Genomic DNA, 24,585 nt, shown 5'->3' on the forward strand with positions numbered 1-24,585 from the left:
AGTGTTCGGTAAACAGGAAGTTGTCGAGTGATGAATCTGAAAACCCATCACACTGTATAGCTGACTTATATAAATCCTGAAACCAAATTTCAGAAATCCTTGTATTGTAGTTCCTGAGAAAAATGTGACGAAAATTTTCAACTTGGCTATCATGTGTAAAATCATACAAGTGTTTGGTAAACAGGAAGTTGTCCAGTGATGAATCTAAAAACCCATCATACTGTATAGCTGACTTATACAAATCCTGAAACCAAATTTCAGAAATCCTTGTATTGTAGTTCCTGAGAAAAATGTGACGAAAATTTTCAACTTGGCTATCATGTGTTAAATCATACAAGTGTTCGGTAAACAGGAAGTTATCGAGTGATCAATCTGAAAACGCATCACACGGTATAGCTGACTTAGATAAACCTTGAAACCAAATTTCAGAAATCCTTGTATTGTAGTTCCTGAGAAAAATGCGACAAAAAATATTCATGGGACGGACTGACTGACGGACGGACGGACAGACAGAGGTAAAACAGTATACCCCCCTTTTTTAAAGCAGGGGTATAATTATAGGTCACTGTACGGCCTTCAACAATGAGCAAAGCCCATACCGCATATAGTCAGCTATAAAAGGCCCCGATAAGACAATGTAAAACATTTCAAACAAGAAACTAACGGCCTTATTATTCAAGTTGATTTTACTTTAACTTCATCAAATACCACCTTGACCAAAAACTTTAACCTGAAGCGGGACAGATGGACAAACTAATGAACACACAGACCAAAAAACATAATGCCCCCCTACTATGGTAAATGGGGCAAAATAATCCAATGGATGAAAAAAGATTTTTTTTTTTTGTCAATCAGGACACCTATTATAACGAAGTAAAAGTTATCTATGTTCAAATAATTAAAATTACTACAATGGTGAAGTTGTTAATTTATAATAATTCTTATATCATTTGCATATATATAAATACTTGAATTGGATTGGTCAATTAGATTTTATCTCTTGGTTTACACCTCGATAAACCATGTTTCCCAAACTACTTTCGCAATCTATTGTTGCGCGGTACACATTCTTGCAAGGATACTAGAATTGTCAGCAAATTGAGATTATAAAGCAATTGCATAACAGTTGTTTCTATTCTAATGGATATATTACCCAAAAAAAGAAAGAAATAAGATAAATAAATGTCCTAAAGCTTCGAAAATGTATAAAAATAAAATAAAATTCTGTGGAATTTCATGAAGGATTTGGCGAATTTACATCATGGCAAAACACGACGTCACACAAATAAAAAATGTCAAGAGAAAGATTATTTCATTACCTGTACGCTTCAAATTCTGATAATATCAATTAACAATGAAGTTTTTGAGTTAGGAGCTATATAATTTAGATGCTGTTGCATTTATCGAAAGTTTATGGTTTTTAGAAAGTCAAGATGGCGCGTTCTCCTTAGTTACGACATGTCATTGTGCTTTCGATGGTAAATATAGAAGCCGTCACACAAATAATGTAAATTAATAATGGTGTATGTTTGGCTGAAGAATTATAAGGATTCAACACATTTTTTCTAGAGGTTATTGATGTGTAAACCGGGTCTCTTACTCACAAACTTAACATGAAGGACTTTTATTCAGTTTGTGAGTTAATGGCCCTTGTTTACACATCAATAACCTCTAGAAAAATGTGTTTAATCCTATAATGATTGAAGTGCAGAATGTGGTTCCTTGATTGTTGTGTGCCATTGTTGTCCTTCCTTGTTTTTTACCATTCTCAAGTTTGTCTCTATAACATTCAAAATAATCATACCTGTGACAAACCTTGTATCATATCATGATCATTCAGCTTCAGGGAGCCTTCATTGCCAACCCTTTTTACTGTGACCATATTCCAATCTCCTATGTGTACTCGGTCTTTACTTTTTATAACAGCCATACCTGTACCACAATCATACCTGAAAAATAAAGTATTATGTGATAAAGATAACTATAGACATTAATTGTCTGATTTTTGGTTATATTTACCCTTCAATATTCACATAAGTAGTCTGAGTTTCAGATTGTACAGTGCTATGGTGAGGTTATCAAACCTCTAATCTACAAAGCTTAGGAAAATTTTTCCACATCTCACCCCTATCCTCTTATTTTTAAAGAATAAGTATATATCTAACATTATGCAGAGAGTATACAATGGTGAAGAAACACAAGTTTCATGTTTTAGTAGATAGATTCTATTTTCTATTGTTGGTAATTGAACATGTGAAGAAAAATGATAAAAGTTCTGTACCCTAAAAAAACACTTTTGTTATTGTCAGTTAATACAATACACACTTATACATGTTCATATTATTCCAGGTAGAATATTAATTGAGATCACAAGTTAGTACAAAACAATATATTTATGTATGTCAGTATTAGCAGAACTTGTCTGTAATAAAAGACCATATCTTGTCATCTCGATATCTGTAATATATAATCATTTATATACCCTATATTAATTGAGAAATAATTTATAGGGGCTTGAATATATCGTGATTTTACCACGGGTTGGCCCTTTATGACAAATATTTTACCCTGAGCGATAGCAAGGGGTAAAATATCGGCATAAAGGGACAACCGTGGTAAAATCTAGATATATTCAAGCCCTCATGAGTTATTTCGATTCTAATAGGACAAAACAGTTGTTTTAGATCGAAGCACTCTAGGTGATGGCATTTTTTTGCCGTTCCCGTTAATAAACGCACTATTAAATTTACGTTAAATAACGGAGCAAACTAAATAAATTGATGATGCTTAAACTATTTACAATAACATATTTAGATGAATTTGGATTAATCTAAATGATTAGTGTCTCATATGTATACAAAAATGGCTATCATAACACATTTTAGCATCATTTGTTTACATTTTCTTGTTGTGATGATTTTCGGTTTCACAAGGTGTATTTTCCCGGAAAGTGCTTATATTCTGAGGTAGTTGTTCTATGACGTGGGGTAGCTCATTCATTAAAATACATATGACGTGGGAGTACAATAGGAACAGCTCTAACAATATATTCATATTTTACCACGGGTGTGTACTCAAAGCGTTTGAAGAACGTCATGTTAGGATTGACAATAACTACCTGAATTCTACAAAACCATCCACCAGGGCTATGGAAAAGAAGTCTGATTCTGCATTTTTCTTTTCTCCACTAAACAAAATCAGACCAGTTGATCTGTCAGGCCTAATATTTAACTGAACTTCAAACTGTTTGTAACTGTCTGTTAAAACAGGGAATGCCATGTAACCATCTCCAGAAAACTTGGGATATTTTACAGGAACATCTGTAATAAATGAAGTTATCACATCATGTATATTATCCATATATTCATAAAGACCACTGCTGAAATAATAGAATATAATGTTTCAAACTGCAATGACCCTAGTACAGAATTTGGTGATGTTGATATTCTTGTATGATCACAAATGGTATGGTTAGGGAATCTAGTTACATTAAATATCAGGTATGATCACAGATCAATTCTTTCAAAAATTGTCTAGCATGTCAACGGTATATGATTTTGGAGCTTGCATCTGACATTATGAACTTATTTAGGTGACATGATAAAGACAGTATTAGATGTCTATTTCTTAGAAAATTTGTTTGAGAATAGGAATATGGTTCTTGCTCAAGTACATGTACTTGAGCTTTTGGTTATCTGTTCTTTTTAAAAATTCACTTAACATAATATTATGCAAGTTTATCACATTTTTACACGACTTTAAATCTGATTCTTGTGCTTGAACAGAATATTTAAAAGATGTGAACTCAATCTGGTATGTAATGCGGTGACTGAATATATAAAAACAAGGATGGTATATATTGTCACTAAATTAAACTTATTTAACAATATAATATTGTATTATAATGTTAAATAAGTTTAATTTAGTGACAATTATGGAGAAAATACTTTATACTTTTCTCCTAATTTATGTCACACGACTAAAAAACAAGATAATTACTAACATGACATTTGCAATTCTCTCTGGATTTATTTCATCTGTTCTAGGTACAAAGAATTTTGTTAATCTATATTACAAATGAGTCACAAATTGAGGAAGTCTGCCAATTTCAAAACCATCTTCGTAAAAAACAGTTATTAATTTTAATGTCAATATATATAAAAAATTTTTTTTTTACATAAGTTTGTTCATTACTCAACTATAAACTATAAGTTTTTATTGTAAAATAAGATCTCTTGAAATCAATGGTATTATTACAAATGAAATGTCAATTCTTGGTATAACTCCTTGCTTATGGTGGTTCTTTTGTACTTATTGGTTATTTTGTTCTCATCTTGAACATGCATGAATATTTTGCCACTATATAATAATTACATTAGATGTATGTTTCATTATAATACTTTATTCTCATTGACTTATTGCGCATCACGTGTTATTCCTTCAGCAATTGCATCACTCAATAAAACTTATCATCCATGATAACACGTGGCCCAACAATAAAGTACACAGGTGAATTAAATAAAAAAACAAATAAAAAATTGTGTTTTCATGATCATAGCTTCAAAATGTAATTATAAGTATTGAATGCTTCTTTTTGTAACTTCATAGGGTTGTAAATACATTGATCGTGCACGCATTTTCAGAATGAAGCGATTCCGCGCTTCATACAAAATGTACTTGTGTCAACGCTTTTACACCACAATGAATTTACAAAAAGAAGCATTCAATTCTTAAATAATAATATTATAATAATAATAATAATAACAAATTCTTTATTCAAAGAGGGTTTAAAGAGGCCACAGAATGTTAAGCAACCAACAATCACCAATCAACAAAGCTAACATTGGACAATTTTAACAAAGCAGATCTTTTAACCTTCCAGGAATGTAGTTAACTTACTCTTGTCACAATATCTGCCACCAAAACCAAGTGAACAATCACATTTAGCTGCTGGACCTCGGACCACACAATGGCCACCATTCTGACATGTTATCTGATCACAGGTTGGAGGTCGCATTATGGCCAAAGGAGCCAGATGACTATGCGCCCCTAACACAACATTGTCTTTTACAGGAGAAAATGTATCAACTTTATTGCCTAATATCACATTATGTTTTTCATTTTTTAACGTTAATTTGTTATAACTAATTTGATTATTTGCTTCTGAATGTACCAAGTTATGTTGTTGAGATGATGGAATGCTTTGTACAGATGACAGATGATGGGTATCTACTCTGATACCATTAGAGCCAATGAACTCGTGACCAGCAATTCCTGAAAACAGATAAAAAAAAACATGTGTTAGAACATCCATTGACACCATTTCATTGTACTTTCAAATGTATTTGTAATCAGAAATTCATGTAAAGACATTAACAGAGTAAATAGTTTTCATTATTGCGAAAAAATGGGACAGGATTATAATAGCAATAATTAATTTTCACATTTTGGATTTTTTAAAATAAAAAAAAAGGGTTTTTCTGAGTATCGCAAAAATTATTAAATTGCATTTTAGTCTTCAAAAAATGTACGCAATAATTTCTGAATTTACAGTAATGAGTTACAATGTCACTGAGACCAATACATTGTAGTGCTACTAATGTAAATATAACATGCGCATTGATCTCATTGGCCTAATTTGGGCTCAAATAATTTCTTACAAAGAAATAAGCAAAGTCATGAGTTGATAAATAAAAGACATTGCCAAAACAGCAAAAGTAAATGATTATTGTCTGGACATTACAATGTCTTTTATTGGGGTCTTTAAAGATGTGCTGCAGTAAATGCATTTTGTTATCATGTTTTTAATCTGATCCAATCATTTTGGTATCAGGGTTTTTTTTTTCAAGAGATCAATACACAAAATCAATACATAAATATTCAAAGACGAAAAATATTTATCAGAAGAGCAATGCATTTTTCTGTTTGATATTTGACAACATATAGATTTTTACTTCTGGTATATTTCTAATTTTTGTATCATATTGAGAGATCTAGTAATCAAATTTGGTTTTAATTTTCAAACCCAACATGGTATATGATTTTATTTTCTCTTCTTCTTCAAACAGTCTAGGCCTTCTTAAATTCAATTAATAACATAATGAAAATCAATACTTTGACATTTTCAAATTGTGAAGTTTTTCATTCAGTTATTTTCATAGTAACAAACTTCTTTAGGTAAACAGTATTCTTTAGAATGTAAAATGTGTTCCCTTTTTTCTAACATAAAAAAATTTGGAATAAATTTCATTAGCATATATATCTTAACCAGCATTAAAATCAATCTACAGGTGATAACTTGTTGGTGATACACTGATTTTTCTGTAAATAACTAGGAACAAAAATTTTGATATTTGTATCAACTCATCCCTTTCATAAACAATGCCATGTCTCAGAACCCAAAAATATACAGAATAGTTTAATTGATACCATAGAACTAATAATCAAGACAATAACTCCCCCCTCCTCACGCCAAAAAAATAAATATTCTGTTTTAATTGATATAATTATTCAACCTCTAAAGACTTCCAATTAAGCCCAATTTACGTATTTATTCACTAAAGGTAGAAAATTGATAAAAATGTCCTTCTACAATTATAAAATAAATATTGATAAAATAATTGCCTGTTGACTTTTTTATCATTACACCAGCCAAGGAATCCCTAGGCTATAAAAACTATTACTCTGACCATCTGTCATGGAATTACCAACTATTTGTCTAAAATTAATAGAAAAATCTTTTTCTACTGATTCTTAAGATGGTATTGATTTCTTGGTTAGTGTTCGTTTCAAACGAGCATGTTTGGTTTCTTACAATACATCATATCTTGGTATGCAATTGATTAAAACACGAGGTTCATCATGCAATTATTGTATTATCATAAACATCACAGATTACCCATGATTCTGTAAATGTCAAGCCACTGTTTCATACAAATTTTACCTTTTATCTAAATTTTAGAAGAGTCGAGAAATGCTATGCATAATTTTATATGTTAAAGGGTAGGAATGTATACATGGATGATCCTTACAATGATAGCCTCATTTAATTGCCAATTTAGTTTCCTTTCCTGTAAAAGTAAAGCTAATGGAAGTTTCAGTCACAGAGAAAATCCTTTAATTTCTCTAGTATGAGAGCAAATGTATATTTACCCTCAGAAATCATTCCTTCATTTACATACTTCATAGACAATTTGTTAATTTGTATCTATCATTATAGATGCTTCTTTAATCAGAAAGCGGTGATGATGTATTCGTAAGAATCTGCAAGATTGGCTGATTTCTTCAGGTATTCTTCCATTCATCCAGTCAGTAATTTTACGTTACATAACAGTTCTTAAGAATATAAAGTAACTACATGTAATGACAATTTGCATCTCTTTTCTTTATCATATCAGTTCAAATAACATGGACTATGTGATATCTTTGCACATATTAGTAAGCCATCTTATGACTAATGTTTTCTTGCCTAATCTGTGGATAGATATCAATAAAACATTCATAAAAGAGGGACAAAAGATACCAAAGGGACAGTCATAAAGCATGCACTACATAGTGCCATTGTATATAAATTATAGTTTTAATTAGAAAGGTGTTTTGCGGTCGTAAAAAAAAAGTTAATGAAATGTAAGAAATTATCTTTATAGTAATCAATTTTCAAATTCTTGAGTTTATACTTATTCTCAGTTAATGAAGCAAGAAATACTAACTTAGGCTTTGTATTAAAAAAGAAATTTCCCTCTTAAATATGTTTCAAGGTTTAAGTAAGTGATGACTTTGATACGTAGAAAGTGTTCTTCCGGAGAAATGAGGTTAGCCAAGAGTTCTACACTATAGATTGTTAGATGCTTAATGTCCAGTGGCAAATATTTCAAACATGTACATGTTCAGAACGATTAGAGCTCAACATATCAATTAATCAGACTATTTACTGCAAATGCAATATTGAAGTGATTACTTCTGAATTTGGTGAACACATGTTTCTTTCTTTATCTAAAAGTCATCAGTTCAAAATTTTAAACTTTTATATAGCGTTTGTAGAATTTCTTGAAAGATGTTTATATCTAAATCAGCCAATTATTTGCTACCAATTTTGCCATTAAACAATGCTTGCAAAAAGAATACATCATTCCATTCCAAATGTATGGCTGACTTGGTCATATTTCAATCTAAGAAAAATACATTTCCAATAATCAAGAATTTATTGGTGAGATAACTCAAACTTCATTAATTATTTACCCCAATATGTCTGGAGTAATTAAATAATGAGTCTGAAAGGTCATAATTTCCAAACAGAGTTTCTACTGAATGCTGGGCAATAATCTAATTTACAAGTATAAGGCCACGACAATTTAATTTGCTGCTTCTCAAAAGCTCATCATTAATTCATTGGTTTCTGATTTTAACAGAACTGTATAAAAAAAGAGCAGGTAATAGTATTAGAAAATATGTCGATTTTGTAAGTGAAAAATGAAATCTGTACAAATCCAACAAATGTGAGTTACATATAATTCACTGTTGAACACTACAAATCTGAATTCTTCAAAAAATTGTTTCTGGCAGAACAACAATCAACTTTTCTGTATAAAAAAAACCAACAGTTGCCTAAACACTGAGATTATATAACGTGTATAAGAAATATTGGTGATGGTCTAATTTACTGTAATCAATATTTTATTGAAAAACAAATAAATAAAAACAGTTATAAATGTCCTTTCCTAGATTTAAATATTTCAGTTTAACTCTGGAAACGCTACACTAAAATTTGTGACAAAAGGAATAATTTTTCATTCCTCATGGTTAATTTTTCTTTTTCAGGTTGTGATGTTCCTTTGGCACCATCTAACAGTATTTATGTATCACAACACATTCACTATGTGTCTATTCATAAGTTTTGGATTTTAATGAATGTGATCATTGTATAAATGAAACTGGTAAATTATAAAGTCAGGGATTTCATTACCACAAATTTCTAAATTTAGCCCCACATCAAAATGGTTCTTTTTTTTCACCAACTCACCCTACTCTTGTTTCCCAACTTATGAAAAAAGGTAAAATCCTGTTGAATATAGGTTGGGAGTTAACAAACCTATTTTCTGCAGGATTTTAACCCTTTTTATAAGTGAGGAAAGGTTTGAGACCTATATTCAATGGGATTTTACCTTTGTCATTAGTGGGCTGAGTTAGAAAACAAGACTACAATGTAGGTGACTTGGTGAAATAGTGGGCAGTTTGCATTGGTATTGGGTGTTTTGCCAGAGGGGTGAGTTGTCTTGCTTCCATTACAAAATACCATACTGAAAACTTACTTTGACAAGACTGGCCATCCTTTTGCAGTTGATAACCTGAACGACATTTACAGATGAATCCTTTGTCTATGTCAATACACTCATGTTTGCAGAATGTTGTTGCTTTTTTACAATCTCCTGTTAATATAAAATTTAAAGATCAACTTTTAACATTAAATTAAAGGTTTATTTTCGGATGTATAAACTTATCAATATCTAGATTTTAAGTGACAGGTTTTTTCAGAGGCATATTGATTGCTTCAATCAGTTCTTTCTGGTATGGTTTATACGGTATCAGGTCTGTTCGCGCCCAATACACTTTCGCACCCTACACGTTCGCACCTCGCATGTTCGCACCCAAGGTCTGTTTGCACTATACACGTTCGCGTCCAATTTTAATTCAAATTCCAGTAGAATAATTGGAAAATCATGACTGTTGTTTTAAATTGCTTTAACTGAATGTATTTGGCTTGGTATGAGTAAAACATTGAAGATTTTAAATGAAAAACACAAAAGATAATTGTTTTAACAGCTTGGTCCCTTTGATCTGAAACAATGAAACAATAAAATATAGCAATACACTATTATAATCAAAACATGATTAAAAAAAATTCAACACAGAAAAAAAAAATGTATTCAGAAATTCACTTTATTTTGAAACAAGTCAAAGAAAAAAATTTATAGCAATACGCTTACCAAAACATGATAAAGAGTTATCCAACACAAATTAACATGTTGACAGAATCTCACTTTATTTTTAAAGGATTATTTTTTTTAACAATACACTATTCAAAACATGATAAAGATTTATTCAACACAAAAAAATGCTGTCTAACTTTATTTTGAGGCAACGACAACAAATATAGTTATAAGAATACACTTGCCAAACCTTGATTACAAAGTTATTAAGGGCATACGATACAGTTTTGATTCTGTATTTACAAGTTCATGAAAATTTGCATATAGGCTATTTTTTACCTGATTACAAATATGTAATAAAAAATATACCTTCATGTGCTACTTTTTGAGTAAAATGAGGTCGAAATTTTGTATATTTGCTCAAAATTCAGATTTGTGGCCGTAATTTCTTTTTCGAAAGAAAGACATAACTTTTTTGTTATAAAAGATAAACACAAATTGTTTTTTGTTAAATAATCGGCAATTTATTCATTTTAAAAATATTCTAAAAAAATATGCAATTTTTTAGTCAGAAATAACTCATATATGTCAAATGTTCATAAATAGAGGAAAAAACATAATTTTTTACTGCATGTTTATCAAAATTAAAAAAAATCCTCTATTTACAGTTTTATAAAATTTGGGTCACATAACCTCCCTGAAAAATGAAACAAAATGCCATTTTGAAAAATAGGGGTCCATGAACTCGTTTTCAAATTAAATCAGTTTGAATGATAAAAATCAGTCGAAAAATGCATCTTTTCCCGATATGTCACAGTTTGACGTCGCGAAAATAACAAATTACGTTAGCAACGTCATTACCTTCCCTGTAACTGTATCGTATGCCCTGAAATACAAAACCGATTAAAATTGGGTGCGAAAGTGAAAGGGGGCGAACATGAGTGGGTGCGAACATGGATAGGCGCGAACGGAACCGGATTCCGTTTATACAATAATAAATGTATATACACACTAATATACAATGTATCTAAAAATTAATAAAATTATCTTAATCCTGAAATTCTTTGATTGGAACATTTTAAAAGTTCAATAATACTGTCAACATTTTAGGGACAACTTAATCCTAATAATTATAATGTCTTGAACATGTGAAAGCTACTTTATTTTACTTTATTGAGCAGCAAGGCCATGAAGGCATCAATGCTAAAAAATAAAACCTTTTGAGACATATGCATCATAATAATACGGAAACACTCAAAATCAGAAATTAAAAATATTCTCTTGAAATAATGAAATAGACCATACTGATTTCAGGAATATTTTGAAATATTTGCCACTGAACATTGAAATGATTCAGCAACTGTGGTAAAGCAGAGGAATTGTGTATTATGTTGAGTATATAATGTACATTCATTTTAAGATATGACGAACTAACTTGTTTTTGTATGTACATAACCAATGTAATAAGTAAAATCAATTTAAGCTCTTACCTGAGAAAAAAGCTTCGTGAATTTCACACTCAAGAAATGTAAACAAGGTAATAAAACACACACATATCAATGTTCCTTCGACAATTTTAGCCATAATTTTTCCCTAAATAATTTCTCTACTGTATCATCATGACTTGAATTTCATTTAACCATCAAAATACAGTTAAGTCGGACATTCTGACAGTATGAGACATCACAACATTCTTGTCAACTTGTGCTTTAGCCGGAAATTGTTATTGTTAGCTCAGTCCATTATTACAATAGGGGTTTACTGTTCAGAACGTTGAAAATGGGAAAGTAATCTCTTTCAATCTTTTAATAAAAAAAATATGGTTTACAAAATATTTTTATAATCAAATTTGTAGCTGTGCAATTTGAAGTTTTTATAGAGCAAAGTTAATAATGTATTGATTTCATCATCTAAATCCCTCTGAATAGAATAACCCATAGAACAAGGGAAATAACTTTTCCCTCCAAAATTAAATTCATAAGTATTAAAAAAATAAAAAATAAACAAGAAACAAAATAAAAAGATAAGAGCAATGAAAACCAAAATAAATACCAATTATAAAATGAAATAAACCCCAAAAATATTACCCAACAGGTCTTCTAATCAAATGGCAAAATTATAATAAAACACACCAAATGAATGGACAACACTGCCATATTCCTGACTTGGTACAGGCATTTTTAAATGTAGAAAATGGTGGCTTCAATCTGGTTTTACTGCGCTAAACCTCATAGTTATATGACAGTCGCATCAAATTCCAAATAATCTAGTCTAACATGCATGATTTATTTATAAGTTGTAAGTGGCTTTGTAACTGGAAGTACTCACAGATTTGTACTTAGAGTCTTTTAGTTGTTCGGATATACAAGTACCCTGCCATGTCCACTCTTGTGTATAGTGTTTGTATGTGTACCCATCTGATGAGTTTTAAATCCTTTTTCAACTGATTTCTATTGTCCCTTCTTTTGTTAACTGTAACACCACTCTCCCAGGTTAGGCGAGGGTTGGGATCCCGCTAACATGTTTAACCATGCCACATTTGGTATGTAAGTGCCTGTCCCAAGTCAGGAGCCTGTGTTACATATATTTGTTTTTCAATCATTTTTTTTGCATAAATTAGACCATTAGTTTGCTTGTTTAAATTATTTTACATTATCATTTTTATAGCTGACTATGCAATATGGGCCCATTGTTGAGGCTGTACAGTGACCTAAAATTGTTATTTTTTGTGTCATTCGGTCTCTTGTGGAGAGTTGTCTCATTGGCAATCATACTTTTTTTAAACAACAAATATGTACCCAGTTTTAATCTATTTTATTTCTTGTAAGTTTTTGTATAAAAGGTAAGGGTTTATAGCTAGGTCTTTATACATGTATAATGTTTTCACTGATTGAAATGAAGCTCCATGTAATGGAAGTCCGATTTAACTCTGATTATCTAAACAAATCTTTATTAATTAACCTAAAAAAATCAAAACACAATAGTGCCTTTAAAAGAAACCCAAATAATCATGATACTACTCATATCACTAAAATATGTACAGAAAGTCTGTTTTATTTTAAATAAATGAGTACTTGGATGTACACTACATTCATTGGGACTTAGTCTGATATTAGCCAATGGATTATCAGATTATCATCTCTCTAAAAATTGAAAGTAAGAAAATAACTTAAACATATATTGATATAGAAAATAACAAAAGTATAAATAGATAACTTCATTTTTCCTTTTGCATTATTGTAAACATGTTTACAATTATAGTGTATTTATTCAAAATATTATATCTGGTTTCTTTCTGATACTTTCTCTGATTGATTTCCAACCCTTTCAAAGTTAGGTCTAATAGATTTAAAACATTTCTATTTCTTTGGGCTTTGAATTATCTCTCAGTAACTGCAAGGACTCCAAGATCCTGAGTCTTTTTATTTTGTAAACTGTTTTTGTGCTAAGTACTACCAATATGGTGAGTCACACCTTATTCCAGTCATATCACATCTTCTTATTTTTATATAAGAAAATAATCCAAAATATGAGGTTAAAACAGGCAACGAGTATCAAAACACTGCTGAAATTATTCTTCTTTTAGCTGGAAATCCACATAAATTGTAAATAATAAAAGTTCTGTTACAAAGTTTGTAAATTCCTTGGACGTTTTACAAAGTTATTCATGCCTAAAAAACAATCATTCAGTACATCAAATGTAGTTTAATAGGATCTAAGCATGAACATTTAATATCACTGATGAATGAAGTGAGGCAAGCTAAGCCCACCCTGTCCTTATAATTATATTTTTATTTAACTATTTATAATTGACATTGGTCAAATGCCAAACAGTAATTTTTGAAGGTCCTGTTGATGGTTTATGAGATGGTAACCAGTCCAAAAATGATAATAAAGTTTTATGATTTCATGCTTTGTTTAAAGTGTCCTTTTGTAATTCAAATATACCATTTACGTTTCCTATGCTGTAAATTAAATCTGAAAGTTTGAGTCAATTTGATGGACATGAATTTGGCAGCTAATGCTCCTCTATAAAGTTTTCTGGTAGTTTCAGTCATATTGGCATTTTTGTACTAATTATCATTCACCTTTGATATCGTGTCATCAGAAATAGTTTCATGTTTTAAAACTAGAGGCTCTAAAGAGCCTGTGTCGCTCACCTTGGTCTATGTGAATATTAAACAAAGGAAGCAGATTGAAAATTGACTACAAAGGTCAATAACTCCTACAGGGGTCAATTGACCATTTCGTTCATGTTGACTTATTTTTAGATCTTACTTTGCTGAACATTATTGCTGTTTACAGTTTACCTATATCTATAATAATATTGAAGATAATAACCAAAAACTGCAAAATTTCCTGAAAATTACCAATTCAGGGGCCGCAACCCAAAAACAGGTTGTCCAATTCATCTGAAAATTTCAGGGCAGATAGATCTTGACCTGATTAACAATTTTACTTCATGTCAGATTTTCTCTAAATTATTTGGTTTTTGAGTTATAAGCCAAAAACCGCATTTTTCCCCTATGTTCTATTTTTAGACGTGGCGACCATCTTGGTTTGATGGCCAGGTCACCGGACACATTTTTTAAACAAGAAACCCCAAAGATGATTGTGGCCAAGTTTGGATCAATTTGGCACAGCAGTTTCAGAGAAGATTTTAGTAAAAGATATATAAAATTTACGAAAAATGGTTAAAAATTGACTTTAAAGGGCAATAACTCCTAAAGAGGTCAACTGACCATTTTGGTCATGTTGACTTATTTGTAAATCTGACCTTGCTGAACATTATTGCTGTTTACAGTTTACCTATATCTATAATAATATTCAATATAATAACCAAGAACAGCAAAATTTCCTTAAAATTACCAATTCAGGGGCCGCAACCCAAAAACAGGTTGTCCAATTCATCTGAAAATTTCAGGGCAGATAGATCTTCACCTGATTAACAATTTTAACCATGTCAGATTTGCTCTAAATGCTTTGGTTTTTGAGTTATAAGCCAAAAACTGCATTTTACCCCTATGTTCTATTTATAGCCATGGCGGTCATTTTGGTTAGTTGGCGGGGTCACCGGACACAATTCTTTAACTAGATACCCCAATGATGATTGTGGCCAAGTTTCAAATAATTTGGCCCAGCAGTTTCAGAGGAGAAGATTTTTCTAAAAGATTACTAAGGTTTACGAAAAATGGTTAAAAATTGACTATAAAGGGCAATAACTCCTAAAGTGGTCAACTGATCAGTTTGGTCATGTTGACTTATTTGTAGATCTTACTTTGCTGAACATTATTGCTTTTTACTGTTTATCTCTATCTGAAATAATATTCAAGATAATAACCAAAAACAACAAAATTTGCTTAAAATTACCAATTCAGGGGCAGCAACCTAACAACGGAATGTCAGATTCATCTGAAAATTTCAGGGCAGATAGATCTTAACTTGATTAACAATGTTACCCCATGTCAGATTTGCCCTAAATGCTTTGGTTTTTGAGTTATAAGCCAAAAACTGCATTTTACCCCTATGTTCTATTTATAGCCATGGCAGCCATCTTGGTTAGTTGGCGGGGTCACCGGACACAATTTTTGAACTAGATACCCCAATGATGATTGTGGCCAAACTTGGTTAAATTTAGCCTAGTAGTTTCAGAGGAGAAGATTTTTGTAAAAGTTAACGCAGGACGACGACGACGGACGACGACGACGGACGCCGGACGCCAAGTGATGAGAAAAGCTCACTTGGCCCTTTGGGCCAGGTGAGCTAAAAAATATGTAAACAGGAGACCAATTGGCATAACTGATGTCAATAAACAATTAGTTCTAACTTTGACGTAATAACATATAAAGCATTGTGACAAATGAAATTTCCAGGAAAGTGCATGATTTCAAAGGTCATCTATATCTGAGTTGTCCTTTCTTATTTGATATCACTTTTCTTACAACTGTACATGACAATACATATATAATGAGTGTTTCAAAAATGCTGACAGCATATAAAAGTGTAGTTTTTTTACTTTTCATGGATTGTTCATATCTTCTTTTGATAAGAAGAAATTCTACATTCTATTGTATACCTTTAAATAAACATAGTTGTCTCATTAACTGCTGTTAAGAGTTATTTTAATAAAAACACAATGCAATGTTGATAAAACATATTTATTTATTACAAATATAAAGCATATGAAAATGATCAATACAACCGTAAATAAAGGGCAGATAACTCATAAAATGGAAGCAGTGGTTTTTTTAGGAAGATCAAATTATCAAAATATGTAAATTTTCTATGAAATGGAGAGCTATAAAATTCTTTAAAAGAAAAAAAAATCCGGAGTAAAATACTTTCTTAGATCTCTTTAAATATTACAAAAAGTATCAGATCTTCAACATTTTACAAAAATAGTATCAGTTCTATTTTAATATTTCATATAAGGTTCTAGTGTCAAATTTTGTGTTTCATTAAAATTTAGTAAAACTGTGATTTTCATTTTGAAATGTGAAATACATATTACTATGATGAGAGGATTAAATGAAAGTTAATATAAAATGTAACTTTGCTAAAAGGCAAGTTGGACATACGTATTATGAGATTCTGCTGAAGCATGACTAGAACAATTATTACACTGGCTACTAAAAAACTCTCTAAAGCTGCATGATTTTACAAATTTTTAAATTGAAATAATTAAAAAAAATATTTAAAATTCTTTTATCCAACTTGAAATCAGCTTTAAAATCCCTTATGCTTAATGTTTAACAATACAACAACCTCTCAATAAAGATAAATATTAAGTATAAAAATGAAGCTAACTCAAATATCACATTCCTGTGGCATGCTATATACAATATTAAACCTTCCAAAGCACAAGTATTCCTACATCAAAATGACAATGAAACTTACACCTCACAACATACATAAGTTATATAAGTAAATGTTGTAAAACATAGTAGACTTTTAATATTATACCCCTGTTTTGAGTAATCATTGAAAATATTTATTATAACATAACATGCATAAAGATGATTTACACCTGCCAACTTTTCAAAATTTCAATGGGGAATTTCAAACAAGTCTCAGGCAGAATCTAATTGCAAATGCTTTTAAAACAAATTTATGAAATTCGATAACTATGAAATTTTAGGATTTTTAAGACCATGCTTCCAATCAATATAAAAATTTAAACACAAAAAATAATGTCATAACATAGAAAAACATATATGTAAAATCTAAATAAGACACCCTTTTTATTCCATTTTCATCACCGATGCAATTGTAAACATAGAATACATTTATACTTTTCTACACAAAATATACATCTGTGACCCATTAACCGAGCTTAAAAACAGGGGAACTCTTAAACATATAAAGATTCAAAACAGTTTATTATAACTAATACTATAACACTTTAAAATATTTGCATACTTAAATTAAAAATATGTATCATAAAGTAGCAGCTGTTGTTATAGTATAACAAAGATGTCAAATAAATGTTTGGCTATATTCAGCCTGTTTCAGTTTACTTTAATTTTGATAACTAAGTCTTCCCAATTACAGGGAGTGGTCAAAACAATTCAGTCCATACATTGTCATACAACATTACACAACATCTACACAATTGTACACACTTTCACACATGTATATTAACACAATCCTTATCTGTTTGAATTAAGCAGGTAATCATATGTTTTTTAAAAGTTATTTACTGTACTGTGTAATTGTCACAAATTCTTCATACTAGTTCAATGTTTACTTTAGTGAAACATGTTAAACACCTAATTTGTATGATAGTACTGCTGTAAATACTATGACAAGAAAATAAATTATAAGTAAAACTGAGAATTATATTAACCAATAAGGTGCAAATGTCGGAATAGTGTCATAAGTGACTACTCTTAGAATTTGTCTGCCTGACAATAAATTTACCTTGAATTGTGACGTTTTTAAGAATTCTTCAAGGTCAAATTTGAGAAGTGAGCATTAAATTACATTTCACTCTCTATATTAGACCTGGGTTATTCAGAAAAGAAAATAAACATGTTGCCATTACAATTAGATATTGGATTCTGTTAATATAGAAAATCTTAACAAAAAATTGCACATAATGATATATATATATATATATATCTAAATATCTATAAATAAAGCTGTGAAGAATACATACAACATTCAGTGTGCTTATATAAACAAGTTTGGTAAAATGTCAACAATAACATCACAATATTTTACTTAAAAATCTGTGTAAAACCTACTTTAATCAAGATATTTCGCTTACAGGGAATTTTATTGCAAATTCAAACAATGATCTTCTTTCTTTTAAGACAATTGAGAAAACTAATGTTCAGATCTAACTAGTACTATTTTTGAGAACCAAAATATGAAAAAAATTTCAAAAACAAATTAAGAGATTATAATTGTGTTTGATACGCATATTAAACTTGTGTTGGAATTATCGTAACACTGTCCACTTTTGAAGTGCTTTTAACAGCATCTGAATTAAAGCTTATATATATATATCCAAAGTATGCAATAAAGAAGGCTAGTATAAGCCATTATCTCTGGAAGAAAGTTTAACATATTACCAGCATGTTATATATCATTTTTGTTGAACACACATTTTTCATCATACACTGTATCAATACTACACATAAACAAAGTGTATGTGTAATTACATTTATAAATGATATCAAAGGGTTCATTGCGTAACAGTACAAAATAAGTAACATTTTCATTTATCAAATATCTTTCAAGATATAAAATCATATAAAGATATCAGTTAGTCATAATTGTCAGGAATTCCTGATATATTGTTAATTAAATTGAACAACCTCTATTAACAAGTATAAATTCAGAAAGTTTACTGTTCAAAACAAAGTGCAAATTTATCAAATGGCAATACTATTGGTATCATATTGATTTCCCTGGTTTTTTTAAAGGTTTTTTTATACATTCAATTAATCTTACAAAAAGTAAAAGCTAAGGTATACAATATACTGCATAAGATATGAAACAGTTGATATAAGAAACAGCAACACATTTAGTTACAATTGTTTATTTTTGTAAACACAACTACTGAAAGTAATAATTTTTTAATTTTTTAAATAATTTAAAAAAAAAAATCAATCTGAAGGTTCCATGGACCAGTTCAATCATGACCTGAGTTTTCCCATGGAATGTTTTACATTTTTAGAGACAAAATGTCTTTTGAGTATATGGCAGAAAAATCAACTTGAATCATTTTACTATATCATAATTATCTATTTATCCTAAAGTAATTAATAATTCTAAAAATTCATTTAACGAAACCTATTTTTCAATGCAAATATTGCTTGAAAACATCCATTTACGAAACATAAATTTGATTTACATTAAGAGTATTTTTTGCTCATCATTTTCAATTACTTATAGATTTGTTGAACCTTTTCTTCTAATGCATAAAAAGCTAATTGTACACGATATTTATATCTATTTTTACAATAGAAGAATCACAGTAGCTTATAATAACATAAAATTGCATTACAAATCATTTTACAGATCAAAATTAAATGTTCTTTTCATTCTCTTTCTTTTATGTCTAGTGACCTGTCCTTGGTTATCTCTCCTTCTTCACCAATCTGTTGATTTAAGATGCAGCAATGGCGATCAGCATTATTAGGTTCACTATACATGTTATTATAAAGTGGACAAATAACATGTTCCTCTTGAAGACTCGACCCTGAAACCAAAAAAATAATAAAATTAAGTATCAGACCTTCATGTGTTCTATTTTGGTTAACTAGAATGACTAATTGTTTTGTGTTTAATGCCTCTTAGAGATATGTTACCTAAGCAGTATTTGGCAACATTTTTAGGAATTTTTGGTCCTCAATGCTCTTCAACTTTGCACTTTATTTGGCCTCTTAACTTTTGATTCAAGTGTCACACTGATGAGTCTTTTGTAGACAAAAAGCATGTCTGGCACAAATCAAAATTTCAATTCTGGTATCTAAGATGAGTTCATTTTCAGAACTATTGGCTATATTGTAGTAGCTAGTTTTTAAGATATAGGAAGTCGTATTGGCCAGCGAGAACTGCAACCTTCAACTGGAAAACTGCTAATTCTAGTCACTTAAAATTGGAGTCAAATGCCATGTGTGGGGTTGTAACTGGCAACCTCAATATTGGAATGCAATGCCATGTGTGGGGTTGTAACTGGCAACCTCAATATTGACAGGTAAGTGGAGTCAAATGCCATGTGTGGGGTTGTAACTGGCAACCTCAATGTTGACAGGTAAGTGGAGTCAAATGCCATGTGTGGGGTTGTAACTGGCAACCTCAATGTTGACAGGTAAGTGGAGTCCAATGCCATGTGTGGGGTTGTAACTGGCAACCTCAATGTTGACCGGTAAGTGGAGTCAAATGCCATGTGTGGGGTTGAAACTGGCAACCTCAATGTTGACAGGTAAGTGGAGTCAAATGCCATGTGTGGGGTTGTAACTGGCAACCTCAATGTTGACAGGTAAGTGGAGTCAAATGCCATGTGTGGGGTTGTAACTGGCAACCTCAATGTTGACCGGTAAGTGGAGTCAAATGCCATGTGTGGGGTTGTAACTGGCAACCTCAATGTTGACAGGTAAGTGGAGTCAAATGCCATGTGTGGGGTTGTAACTGGCAACCTCAATGTTGACAGGTAAGTGGAGTCAAATGCCATGTGTGGGGTTGTAACTGGCAACCTCAATGTTGACAGGTAAGTGGAGTCAAATGCCATGTGTGGGGTTGTAACTGGCAAACTCAATATTGACAGGTCAGTGGAGTCAAATGCCATGTGTGGGGTTGTAACTGGCAACCTCAATATTAACAGGTAAGTGGAGTCAAATGCCATGTGTGGGGTTGTAACTGGCAAACCTCAATGTTGACAGGTAAGTGGAGTCAAATGCCATGTGTGGGGTTGTAACTGGCAACCTCAATGTTGACAGGTAAGTGGAGTCAAATGCCATGTGTGGGGTTGTAACTGGCAACCTCAATGTTGACAGGTAAGTGGAGTCAAATGCCATGTGTGGGGTTGTAACTGGCAACCTCAATGTTGACAGGTAAGTGGAGTCAAATGCCATGTGTGGGGTTGTAACTGGCAACCTCAATGTTGACAGGTAAGTGGAGTCAAATGCCATGTGTGGGGTTGTAACTGGCAATGTTGACAGGTAAGTGTTACAGTTTGATAAATGGTTGATAAGTGTTTAGATCACTCGGTTGGCTGATGAACAAACAGACTGAGAAATGCAGATGAAATATTATTCCCCTTACTATAAAAGAGGAAGAGGGGCAAATGTTCCAAAAACTTACAGCAGGTTCTGGTTCTGGAATTCTCACTTTAGGATTATCACGTTTCTGGAATTCATACTTCTTCCTTCTCTCTGAAAACACAAATCATATTCATTAAACTTACCTAATCAAAGATGAGTAAATAAATATAGGTTTCTGTATCTCATTTTATCATACTTAATGTATGTGTCTGTTACAATTCAGGAAACCTGTAATTCAGGGGTTGATGTGTTACATATTTTTTTTTTTAATTTTTTTTGTACATTAAATAAGCTGTTATTTTTCTTGTTTAAATTGTTTTACAATAGTCATTTCGTGGCCTTTTATTTGCTGACTATGCGGTATGTGATTTGCTTATTGTTGAAGGCCATACGGTGACATGTGGCATTTGGTATTTTGTGATGGGTTATCTCATTGGCAATCATACCTCATCTTCCTTTTTTTATTTTCTGATCTTTAATTCTATCAAATTTTTTTTAAAATTTATCCTAGAAACCTTGATCCTACCTTTATTTTTCTTGTGTGTGCAGCATTGATGGACCTCTAGTGTTATCTCTACAATGATGTGGTACAGAACATGAGCCTACCTTTATTTTTCTTGTGTGTACAGCATTGATGGACCTCTAGTGTTATCTCTACAATGATGTGGTACAGAACATGAGCCTACCTTTATTTTTCTTGTGAGTACAGCATTGATGGACCTCTAGTGTTATCTCTACAATGATGTGGTACAGAACATGAGCCTACCTTTATTTTTCTTGTGTGTGCAGCATTGATGGACCTCTAGTGTTATCTCTACAATGATGTGGTACAGAACATGAGCCTATCTTTATTTTTCTTGTGTGTACAGCATTGATGGACCTCTAGTGTTATTTCTACAATGATGTGGTACAGAACATGAGCCTACCTTTATTTTTCTTGTGTGTACAGCATTGATGGACCTCTAGTGTTATATCTACAATGATGTGGTACAGAACCTGAGCCTATCTTTATTTTTCTTGTGAGTGCAGCATTGATGGACCTCTAGTGTTATTTCTACAATGATGTGGTACAGAACATGAGCCTACCTTTATTTTTCTTGTGTGTACAGCATTGATGGACCTCTAGTGTTATATCTACAATGATGTGGTACAGAACATGAGCCTACCTTTATTTTTCTTGTGTGTACAGCATTGATGGACCTCTAGTGTTATTTCTACAATGATGTGGTACAGAACATGAGCCTACCTTTATTTTTCTTGTGTGTGCAGCATTGATGGACCTCTAGTGTTATCACTACAATGATGTGGTACAGAACATGAGCCTACCTTTATTTTTCTTGTGAGTGCAGCATTGATGGACCTCTAGTGTTATCTCTACAATGATGTGGTACAGAACATGAGCCTACCTTTATTTTTCTTGTGAGTGCAGCATTGATGGACCTCTAGTGTTATCTCTACAATGATGTGGTACAGAACATGAGCCTACCTTTATTTTTCTTGTGAGTGCAGCATTGATGGACCTCTAGTGTTATCTCTACAATGATGTGGTACAGAACATGAGCCTTCCTTTATTTTTCTTGTGAGTGCAGCATTGATGGACCTCTAGTGTTATCTCTACAATGATGTGGTACAGAACATGAGCCTACCTTTATTTTTCTTGTGTGTGCAGCATTGATGGACCTCTAGTGTTATATCTACAATGATGTGGTACAGAACATGAGCCTACCTTTATTTTTCTTGTGAGTGCAGCATTGATGGACCTCTAGTGTTATATCTACAATGATGTGGTACAGAACATGAGCCTACCTTTATTTTTCTTGTGAGTGCAGCATTGATGGACCTCTAGTGTTATCTCTACAATGATGTGGTACAGAACCTTGAGCCTTCCTTTATTTTTCTTGTGAGTGCAGCATTGATGGACCTCTAGTGTTATCTCTACATTGATGTGGTACAGAACATGAGCCTACCTTTATTTTTCTTGTGAGTGCAGCATTGATGGACCTCTAGTGTTATATCTACAATGATGTGGTACAGAACCTGAGCCTATCTTTATTTTTCTTGTGAGTGCAGCATTGATGGACCTCTAGTGTTATTTCTACAATGATGTGGTACAGAACATGAGCCTACCTTTATTTTTCTTGTGTGTGCAGCATTGATGGACCTCTAGTGTTATTTCTACAATGATGTGGTACAGAACATGAGCCTATCTTTATTTTTCTTGTGAGTGCAGCATTGATGGACCTCTAGTGTTATTTCTACAATGATGTGGTACAGAACATGAGCCTACCTTTATTTTTCTTGTGTGTGCAGCATTGATGGACCTCTAGTGTTATATCTACAATGATGTGGTACAGAACCTGAGCCTATCTTTATTTTTCTTGTGAGTGCAGCATTGATGGACCTCTAGTGTTATTTCTACAATGATGTGGTACAGAACATGAGCCTACCTTTATTTTTCTTGTGTGTGCAGCATTGATGGACCTCTAGTGTTATTTCTACAATGATGTGGTACAGAACATGAGCCTACCTTTATTTTTCTTGTGTGTACAGCATTGATGGACCTCTAGTGTTATATCTACAATGATGTGGTACAGAACCTGAGCCTATCTTTATTTTTCTTGTGAGTGCAGCATTGATGGACCTCTAGTGTTATTTCTACAATGATGTGGTACAGAACATGAGCCTACCTTTATTTTTCTTGTGTGTGCAGCATTGATGGACCTCTAGTGTTATATCTACAATGATGTGGTACAGAACCTGAGCCTATCTTTATTTTTCTTGTGAGTGCAGCATTGATGGACCTCTAGTGTTATTTCTACAATGATGTGGTACAGAACATGAGCCTACCTTTATTTTTCTTGTGAGTGCAGCATTGATGGACCTCAAGTGTTATCTCTACAATGATGTGGTACAGAACATGATCCTACCTTTATTTTTCTTGTGAGTGCAGCATTGATGGACCTCTAGTGTTATCTCTACAATGATGTGGTACAGAACATGAGCCTACCTTTATTTTTCTTGTGTGTACAGCATTGATGGACCTCTAGTGTTATATCTACAATGATGTGGTACAGAACATGAGCCTACCTTTATTTTTCTTGTGTGTACAGCATTGATGGACCTCTAGTGTTATATCTACAATGATGTGGTACAGAACATGAGCCTACCTTTATTTTTCTTGTGTGTGCAGCATTGATGGACCTCTAGTGTTATCTCTACAATGATGTGGTACAGAATGTAGATACACAGAATCCATGTGGCCCACCATGGCACCATAGCCTTGCCGAAGTCCATGCCGATGAACATGTTAGGAACTAAAATAGAATAATCAAATAAACAATCAAATAAACATGTGACTCTTTGTTTTGTACATTTCCTGGAAAAAA

The 24,585-nt window shown here is 31.9% G+C and overlaps 1 protein-coding gene across 1 annotated transcript in view; it reads right to left on the reverse strand.

Annotated features, from left to right (window-relative positions):
- The window catches only part of LOC134705579 (uncharacterized), a 96,192-nt gene that overhangs the window by 43,557 nt on the left and 28,050 nt on the right, over window positions 1–24,585 (reverse strand). The window contains exons 14-21 of the mRNA XM_063564305.1: window positions 24,367–24,513; window positions 21,240–21,310; window positions 19,546–19,635; window positions 10,620–10,623; window positions 9,309–9,425; window positions 4,900–5,274; window positions 3,119–3,320; window positions 1,805–1,949 (exon numbers count right to left, since the gene is read on the reverse strand). Coding sequence (XP_063420375.1) covers window positions 1,805–1,949; window positions 3,119–3,320; window positions 4,900–5,274; window positions 9,309–9,425; window positions 10,620–10,623; window positions 19,546–19,635; window positions 21,240–21,310; window positions 24,367–24,513 — 1,151 coding nt within the window. The remainder of the gene's footprint in view (window positions 1–1,804; window positions 1,950–3,118; window positions 3,321–4,899; window positions 5,275–9,308; window positions 9,426–10,619; window positions 10,624–19,545; window positions 19,636–21,239; window positions 21,311–24,366; window positions 24,514–24,585) is intronic.

Source organism: Mytilus trossulus, chromosome 1, assembly GCF_036588685.1.
Source record: "Mytilus trossulus isolate FHL-02 chromosome 1, PNRI_Mtr1.1.1.hap1, whole genome shotgun sequence".
Taxonomy (NCBI): domain Eukaryota; kingdom Metazoa; phylum Mollusca; class Bivalvia; order Mytilida; family Mytilidae; genus Mytilus; species Mytilus trossulus.